The 10,000-nt window shown below is 33.5% G+C and overlaps 1 protein-coding gene across 7 annotated transcripts in view; it reads right to left on the reverse strand.

Annotated features, from left to right (window-relative positions):
- Positions 1–10,000, reverse strand: part of akap13 (A-kinase anchoring protein 13) — a 118,999-nt gene that overhangs the window by 42,627 nt on the left and 66,372 nt on the right. For 5 of the 7 annotated variants that reach the window (XM_053235737.1, XM_053235741.1, XM_053235735.1 and 2 more), the window contains exons 9-13: positions 8,181–8,268; positions 5,880–6,001; positions 4,312–4,553; positions 2,543–2,590; positions 1,892–1,951 (exon numbers count right to left, since the gene is read on the reverse strand). In XM_053235737.1, coding sequence (XP_053091712.1) covers positions 1,892–1,951; positions 2,543–2,590; positions 4,312–4,553; positions 5,880–6,001; positions 8,181–8,268 — 560 coding nt within the window. The remainder of the gene's footprint in view (positions 1–1,891; positions 1,952–2,542; positions 2,591–4,311; positions 4,554–5,879; positions 6,002–8,180; positions 8,269–10,000) is intronic. The other 2 variants (XM_053235739.1, XM_053235740.1) reach the window with 2 other exon arrangements.

Consider the following 10,000-nt stretch of genomic DNA (forward strand, 5'->3'; position numbering starts at 1 on the left):
CAAAATAAAAGTCAGAATAAATGTTCAATATTATTTTGGGGATTTAATTTAATGCTGTGTCCATTTAAATAACTTTCCTAATCTTTATTATTATTATTATTATTATTATTATTATTATTATTATTATATTTTTCATCATATTACAAAATAAAATGTTTGTGTTATAGCCGTTTGTGTAATTAAGATTATAAAAGGAATATAATAGAACTATTATTTTTTATAATGATAATTATTCTCATTTGTGTAGGAATTTATTTATTTATCAAATTTGTTTATTTATCTACTTTTATGTTATGGATAACGGTCAGTGAGAAGACAAATGTTTGGATGTGGAAGAAGTGGTTTGAATATAGCTTTTTTTATAGCCAGTTCACTTTAGAGAGAATTTTTGGATCATAAAATGAACTTAGTCCTGAATGATTTATGTTTTTTACTTGGATTAATAAAAGTACACATGTTTAAAAGACATTTACGCGTGGACTTGAAGTGCGTTTCAAAAGAAAACCAGCGATTCCTCATTCCACGGCCAACATGGAAGGCTGGTACAGTCTGAATAATAATTATTATTGTATTGTTAATTAATTTAATAGCAATAATTAGGAGTGTAACAATACACACCAGTCACGAATTCGATTCGATTGTCAGAATATTCTGAACAAAATTTAAATGAAGAAAAATTATGACTGAAAAGACTCCTTTTTTATTTCTGAATCATAAACAGTGTAAAACAACATTTATTTTTGTCTGTATAAAACTAAATAAATCAAAAAATTTCTACGAACAGAGGTTTAATACTGTAAACTAAACGCACTACAGGTTCATCATATCTTTAAAATAAATAAATACATTTAGAAATTCTCCCAAACATTTTGATTTAATAAACAAAGTTCATTTTTCTGACTCGGGAAAAATGGTCAACTGAAACAATGTAGCAATAGAAATAGAAGCAGAGCTCCAAAGTCGGCTAAAATGACCGACTTCCGCTGCCTCTGGTGTTGATTGAAAGCTACTAAAGAGCTCTTTTTAACCGTTATAACGTGGTCGTGAAACCTTATAACGTACGTTGGACGCTGCAATACAGAGCTATCGGACTTCACAAGTGCTGATCCCGCAGGCTCGCAGGATGTAAGATGACATGAATGACACATTTCCCTGATTGTGTTACAGTGTAATAATGAATATATAATAATAATAATATATTATGTAATAATAATAATAATGTTGTCAAAGTTGCCTTCGTGTTAATTTATTTAACTTTACAATGTTTACAATAATAGTAGTATTAGATGTTGTTATTGTCAGATGTCAGAAAACTAAAATTTACCTTCTGGTATTGTTATTATTATTATTAACAATAATAATAATGATAATAATAATAATAAAAACAGCAGTGCTAACTGTATATTTTCAGCATTGATAACTAAGCCTAATCCTTTCATTCTTTCTCACAGACATAATTATGTTACAAAACATTATTAGCTCCATGTTAACGCTAACATGAGAGCAGTAATGGAACATTAACCCTTACCTGTCCTGAGGCTCAGAGATGTAAATCAGTATATTAGTCATGTTTAATGAGCAGTTTGTTATTAACGATAAAAAGCAACTTTACTGTTTAGTGTAAATGATAGAGCAGAAGTGTGTGTGTGTGTGTGTGTGTGTGTGTGTGTGTTAATGCCACATCCGTAACACTGAGTGTTAAAACCTAAAAGTCGCACTTCCGTTTAACAAACACTGTCTATCATGGCCAGAGGAGGAAGTGTGGTCTCTCTCTCTCTCACTTTCTTTCTCTCTCTCTCACTCCCTCTCTCTCTCTCTCGCTCTCTCTCACACACCAGGGAACCACAGACGCTGTGGTATGTAAGCAGTAGAAGAAAGTGCTGATCTTTACCTTCTGGAGTTCATTTCATCCATCTCAGTGCGAGGAACGTGTGATGGACACCAGCTCATACTGAGTTAGAAAGTTAGAGAGTTAGAAAGCGAGGGATGTGGAGAGAGAGAGAGAGAGAGAGAGAGAGAGAGAGATGTGCATGGTTTTAACAGTATGTAATGTTAGTCGTTAATAATGATTTATTCTTTAACAAAGCCCTGACACTGGAGACTCCTTCCATAAATGTTAAATAAATTACAGAAAACATCACCATATCAACGATTACACACATTTTTTAATCTGTTTATCCTTGTGGAAGTCCCTGAGAAGGAGCTGTCGCTATAGAAACGATAACGTATTAGAACGAGTGCATTAATATAAACCTGCGCTGCTGTCAGAGCTGCTGATGCTTATTATGGTTAAAACTCATCAACACCTTCTGACCAATCAGAATCCAGAATTCAGCAGCTGCAGCATGGTGTAATGCTACTTATACCACAAAGTGACACATAAAAATAGATTTTTTTTGCTCTCTAAACAGATAATAAAAGCGCATTTTGGAGAAAGAAATGCTAAACACTGTATTAGCTGAAGATTTTGTTTCATATTTTAACAGGTTTTGAATATTAACCATCATTAAAGAGGAAGAATATGTCAAATTAGCGTCTGTACCTTCTCCTGTGACCCGCTGGCTTTTCTCCCTCCGCAGCCTGCACCACACTGAAGCACGACAAACAGATGGATGGATGGATGGATGGATAGATGGATGAATGAATGAAAGAGAAAGAGAGAGAGAGAGAGAGAGACAAAGTGAGAGAGAGAGAGAGAATGAATGTGGATGTAAATTTAAAGTTATGAAAATGAATAAATAATTGGATATATGCACTGTAATGAGCTGTAGTAATGAACAAAAGCACCTGAGTTAATAGATGATAGATTAGTCCAATGTATATAATAAAAAAAATAAAATAGAACATAATAAATAAAATAAAACTTATTCTTGTAAGTGTTAAGTTCTGAAATGTTAATGACATGGTCTGAAATGAAAGCTATGAAAGCTGGTTTTCTTTGAAGTAGATTGTTCCGATGTTATATCGCGATCACACAGCAGGACGGACTGTACCATTCTTATCTCGGGGGGTGAATCAAGCAGTGGAGAGTGTGTGTGTGTGTGTGTGTGTGTGTGTGTGTGTGTGTGAGTGAGAGAGAGAGAGAGAGAGAGAGAGAGAGAGAGTGTGTGTGTGTGTGTGTGTGTTTGGATCATCCATACTTATTATAAGCATTATTACAGGCCACATATCATTTCTAGGCTTTACTATAAACATCAAAGTGTATTATAAGCTGTATATTACGTCACACAGTGTTTATAAGCGATACTACAGACTTTATAATGCATTATAAGCTTTATTATGAGCCTTATATATTATTATAAGCATTAGTACAGGTCACAGGGCATTTAGGGGAATTATTAGAGACCTAAAATCAAAACTATTATGGGCCTCATATAGTATCAAAGATTTTTACAAGCCATATATTGTTTAATCAGCACTCTTATAGGCTTTATAGTGTATTATAAGCTTTATCATCAGCCTTATGGGGTATTACGAGCATTATTACAGGTCATAGTTTTATAGGTACTGTTTATAGGTACATTATTATGTATTATGTTATAATATTACAATGCTATTATATAATATAAACTATTATAATGCATTATATAATTATAAGCTTTATTATGGGTCTTATAAAACATTATAAACACTGTACATCATAAAAGACATATAGTTTTATTTTCAGCTTACAGCCTTATGGGGTATTATGAGCATTATTACAGGTCATAGAGTGTTTATAGGTACTACTACAGGCCTTATAAGGCATTACAAGCTTTATCCTTTTTTAAATAAACATTATTATTGGTTGTATAATGTTTATAGGCACTACTCCAGACCTTATAATGCATTATAACCCATTATATAATTATAAGCTTTATTATGGGTCTTATAAAACATTAAAAACACTGTATATGATAAAGACATATAGTTTTATTTTCAGCTTATAGCTTTATGGGGTATTATGAGCATTATTACAGGTCATGGAGTTTTTATAGGCACTAATTACAGCCTTATAGTGTTTTATAATAATTTTTTTAGCAGTCTTGTTTAATATGTAAACATTATTACAGGATATGTCATGTTTTTAGGTGCTACTACAGGCCGTATAATGCATTATAAGCTTTATCATCATCCTTATGTGGTGTAATAAGCATTATTACAGTATTATACTCATTACTTTAGGTCATTTATAATGTATTATAAGTGTTTTTAGAGGCTTCAGAGTGCATTATAGGATATACACGTTACACGAGAGGTACATTACAGACCAAACAGTGTTTATATACGCATTATAAGAGGTCATGTAGTGCTTTATAGACATGTTATTACCTGCGCTGGCCCATGTCCGTCTCTCCGGTGTTATTCTTGCTCGGCCCCCAGCTGTGTCTCCGGGATGGAGATTGAGAACGGCTGGTAGAGCGAAGAATAGCGGAACGCTCTAGAACCTCCGTCAGACGATCTTTCTTCTCCTCTTCCTCAGTTTCTCCTACAGTGTGTGTGATGGACGAGTCGTCTGTAGAAACGGATCCAGTCATGGAAATTCCACTGGTGAGGGTGAGCGTGTCCTCGCTCTGACGGAAATGCAGAAAGAGACAGAGAAATGAATTAAAGGATTATATTGTTATTAATCCCAATCTGGAGCAGGATCCCCAAACCCCAATCTGAACCAGTATTCCCAAACGCCAATCTGGAGCAGTATTCCCATATCGCAATCTGAACCAGTATTCCCAAATTGCAATCTGAACCAGTATTCCCAAACCCCAATCTGGAGCAGTATTCCCAAATCCCAATCTGAAGCAGTATTCTCAAACCCCAATCTGAACCAGTATTCCCAAATCGCAATCTGAACCAGTATTCCCAAATCCCAATCAGAAGGAGTATTCCCAAATCACCAACCTGGAGAAAGTATTTCAAAAAATCCTAATCTGAACCAGTATTCCCAAATCCCAGTCTGGACCAGTATTTCCAAATCCCAATCTGGACCGGTATTCCCAAATCCCCAATCTGGAGTGGTATACTGAATTCCCAGTTTAAACCAGTATATCCAAAATCCAAACTCAACCAGAATGCTCAAATCCTGAATCAATGTATATAAATCTATATTCCTAACCAGTATTGCAAAATTTTGATTCCAATTTGAGCAAGTACATCCAAATTCCGACCTCAAGGACACCCATGTGAACTGGTATCCTGAAAATCCCAATCTTGAACAAATCTCAATTCTTAACCAGTATAGCCAAAAGTCCAATCTTGACCAGTACTGTAAAATTCCAATCTCAACCAAGTAAAACCCAAAGTTGAGTCTTGACCAGTATATCTAAATTCCCATCTCAACCAGTATACCCAAATCCCAACCTAGAACGGCATTCTAAAAATTCCAATCTACACCAGTACCCCCGCCTTAATCTTAATTTCAACTACAGCAATTTGAGCAAGCACACGGAAAATCCAATCTCAGCTAGAATACTCACACACACACGTCTGCCCAAAAATCCCAATTTTGCTCTGTATTCCCTAATCCCAGTCTGGACTAAGACACAAATCCCAGTGCAGAACAGTGGAATGTAAATCTTTCTAATTTCCTCATAATCATAATTACCACTGCGTGTGTGTGTGTGTGTGTGTGTGTGTGTGTGTGTGTGTGTGTGTGTGTGTGTGTGTGTCTACATAGTTGCACGTTATAACACTTTCTTTCTGCCAGAGACGCCTAAACAAAGAGCCAGAGAGTTTTCTGTGAAAAAGCAAAGTGTTAACGAAAGGAGGAGAACAAAACACACGGTCACTAATTAAAATAAACAGAGATGTAGCCAAGAAAACACACACACACACACACACACTCACACACACACACACACACACACACACACACACACACACACACACACACACACCCACACCTGCTTGAAGACGGTGTCGTCCGTCGTGTCTGGGCCCAACAGCGAGTCTCCATCACTGACGGACTCGGACCCGGGCAGCGAGGTCGCAGATACGGACCGACACACACTCGCAACCGGAACATCTGGAAGAACAGATTAAATAATTTCATTTAAAAAAAAAAAAAGAAAGAAAAGAAATCAGGAGTTTGTTTTCTGGAGCATCAAAACATGGTATAAAAAAATGTTGAATTAAAAATGCTTTTAAACATTTTAGCTGGCACACTGTGCTAATAAATAAATAAATAAATAAATAAATAAATAAGATGAATTTCTTTATTATCATTTGTAAGTATAGAAGCGAAGTATGATCTCGACTAAAAATTTACTCTAAAACATCTCTGCAAAAATGTAATAAACATTTTTAACATTAACATACATTTCAACATAAATATTTTTATTAAATAAAAAAATATATAACACACAAATTAAACTCTAATTACTCTGGATGTGTGTGCTGTGTCAAGTTTGTACGCATACATTTTTTTTTTCTCCAATTTTAATTTTATTTTTTTCAAAAAATTCTGAATGAAAAAACTTTTTTATTATTTTAACATTAAAGAAGTGAACTCTGAACATTTAAAAGTTTACTAAAGAATTTGCTAAACATTTATTTTATCAGATTTTTTTTAATTAACGTAATTAAATAATTCAGCATTCATTACCCTAGAAGTGTGTGTTGTGTGTCAATTTCTTGCTTTTCAATTTTTTTTTTATATAAATATCATGGCAGCTACTATTTATTGTTTTTAATTTGTGTGTTAAAAGTTAAAAGTTTGAAGTTGTAACAACATTAATCCCATTTAATAAAGAAATCAAGGATTTGTTTTTTTTTTTTCAAAAACTTTTCAAAAAAATGCTGAATGAAAAAATTGTGTTGTGTAAAACAAACAAACAAACGAAATATTTTTCTTGTTACTAAAGTGACATTACTAAAGTTTGGTGAATTTATTTTTACCTGATTAAAAAATTATTTGTAATAAAATAAATAAATGTTTGTTACTCTGGAGATGTGCTGAGTTTTAACTTCTTGCTTTTTTAAGTTCTTACTTTCAGTTTATTTAAATTGTTTACAAATCATGGTAGACTCTGTCCACTTCTGAGAGGAGAATTCAGTTCTGCTGAACTGAGTAAGTGTGTGTACGTGCGAGAGTGTGTGTGTGTGTGTGAGTGTGTGTGTGTGTGTGTTTTCACAGTATTGCAGCTTGGCCTGTAATACTTTTACGCAGGATGCTGATGTCATCAACTGAAACAGATGATCTCACTGAGCCTGTGGGCGTTTTGGTATCGTCAGGAACACGCCCAAGTGTGTATGTGTGTGTGTGTGTGTGTGTGTGTGTGTGTGTGTGTGTGTGTCTCTCTCTGTCTCTCTCTCTCTCACACACTCACACACACACACACGCGCACACGCACACACGCACGGGTAGTTTTTTTCCCCCATTATATTTTTTGTATTTTATATTGTTTTTACTTTCTTTTTTCTGTCACTGCTATTATTTGTTAAATTTTATTTTATTTTTAATTTATTTTATTGTTGCATTATAAAAGTTACCAAATATCTTTTTTTTTTTTTTTTTAAACACAAAAGTGTTTTTTTTTAACGCCAAAGATACCAAAGGTGTTTTTTTTTTTTTTTTTTTTTTTTTTAAACAAGGAATAGAGCACAGTCCCGGCATTTTGTTTACACTTGTTCCAAAACTTTTTAAAATCGCACTAAAAGTTTTAACGTTCTCGTAGATGAACACGATATGACGAAACATTAAAGCGACTACTGTGAGAGAATTCATCTCACTCGCAGGTAAATCCCCATATTTTCTAGACAAATTACATTAAATTTAATTCAGTTTGCTGGAATTTATAGTTCCGTTTCACAGATTTGCAGTGTGAATAAATTTTTAGTTTAACGTCAGTGAAATCTGCATCATTGTCCCGCAGCAAAAGAGCTTCAGCTCACGAGAACCAAAATGGAGGAAGGTTTTAGTGAGGAAATTTTAATGTTAGTGGTGTGCTAAAAAAAGGTATGACATTTTATTTTATGCTTCCTGAGACGGAAATAATAATTTAAAATAAAGAGGTGTTTTTTTTTTCTTCTTCACTCGGTCAACTCAGACGTGGGATCAGACATTTTATTTTTAATCTTGAAGTGAACAAGAAAAAACCACCACTGTAGAAAAGTGTGTGTATATATATCTCTACGCATGACTAGTCTTCAGGCTCCGCCCCCTGGCCACGCCCACTCCACAAAGAGACACGTGGTGTATTTACCTGTTTCTGGGTTTTCTTTACCGCACTCCTGCTTCAGAGCTTCAGACTCCAGAGAGTACAACACCTCCTCCTCCGCCTCCCGGTGGATCTACACACATTAAACACACATTAAACACACAGTAAACACACATTAAACACATTATTAATTTTACTGTTACTCTAATAAACTCTTTTCAGGAGTTTAAAACATCACACACTGAAACTACTGAGATTTTTTTTAACCACATTTAAATTTCACAGAAGCAAAGCATTTAAATCCTAAAACTGGAGTTCGAACCTTAAAATATTACGAACGATTAAAATGAATTAATTTAAAAATTTATTTTTTAAAATGACAAACATTTAAATTCATAAATCAACATTAAAACATACAAATACCAATTACACTCAAAAATCAAATTTAAAAAATTAAAATAATGATTAGACATAAAATCAATTTTTTTTTAAATATAGCAGCGATTAACTTTATAAAACCTTGTAAAATTAACTTTCGTAAAACTTTATAAATTAAAAAAATAAATAAATTAAAAAAACAATCAAATTAATAAAATTAATTTTTAAAGTAACAAAACTGAATTCAGAAATCAACATTAAAAATACATATAAATTTAAATTCATAAACTAAATTTAAAAATACAAATAATTGTATTGTACTGTAAAAATAAGATGATTAATTTTAAATTAAAATTTGAATTAAAAAATATAAACAATTACATTCATAAATATGAATGTTAAAATGAGAACAATTAAATTCATAAATCTAAAAAAATAAAACAAATAATGATTACATTTTTAAATTGGATTTTAAAAATACAAAGAATGATTAAATTCATACAATGAATTTTAAAAATATGATAATGAATAAATCCGTAAATTGAAAATTGAAAAAATACGAGTAGCAATTTAAAAAATTTTAATCTCTCTCTCTCTCACACACACACACACACAATATTATAATTAATACAGTCATTCAGATGAAATTTGAATAAATCAGATTTAACGCCTGAGCTGCGAGTTTGTCATTTGTAGGTTTTTTTTATTTTTTTATTTGGACGAGGATGTTCAGTCGGCTGTTGCAACATTTTTCATCGTTCCTCATGAGTACATTTAAATGCAACAAGCTCCAGTCTGTGCATATATTTACTCACGGTGCTGAATTCTCGTAAAACTGTACCATTAACAGGGATTTGGGAAAACATTGTACATTCACGAGACTGGAATATTAATTGTTACGGTTTTAGCAGTTGCAGCTGTAGCTGAAGTTAAGCCCGAGTGAAAACTACACGACTTTCAATATCTCAGAATCGCTGACTCGCCCACACTACATGATTTTAATCACTGGTGGTGAACACACCACATCATGAACGTGTCTCCCACACACACACACACACACACACACACACACACACACACACACACACACTACACCATCTTTCACTTAGAGATACCCACACTGAAGAAACACACTTTTTCCACGATCATGTGTGTGTCACTACTTTGTACGCAAACAAGAAAAAAAAAAAAAAGAGAAATACAATAAAAAATGTTGAGGAAATATAGTTTGTAGTGACGCAGCAGTGAGGATTGTCTGTTCTGCAAAGAGAACCGGAGCTGTCGTGAAAAGATGCACAGCTATTTTTATCACGTGGAATCACATTGTGTTTGTTTTTATTTTTGCTGTTCCTAAAAAGCATTCGTTTCTCACACGGCAAATAATTTCTTGTAGAAGTGTTACTGTTGCGTTTACATTTCACTCTCGCTCTCTCACACTATTCGACGGAGGATAAACCGGATTCAGGGATCTGCTGCGCGTGACAGGA

The sequence above is a fragment of the Pangasianodon hypophthalmus genome, chromosome 7, assembly GCF_027358585.1.
Source record: "Pangasianodon hypophthalmus isolate fPanHyp1 chromosome 7, fPanHyp1.pri, whole genome shotgun sequence".
Lineage (NCBI taxonomy): Eukaryota > Metazoa > Chordata > Actinopteri > Siluriformes > Pangasiidae > Pangasianodon > Pangasianodon hypophthalmus.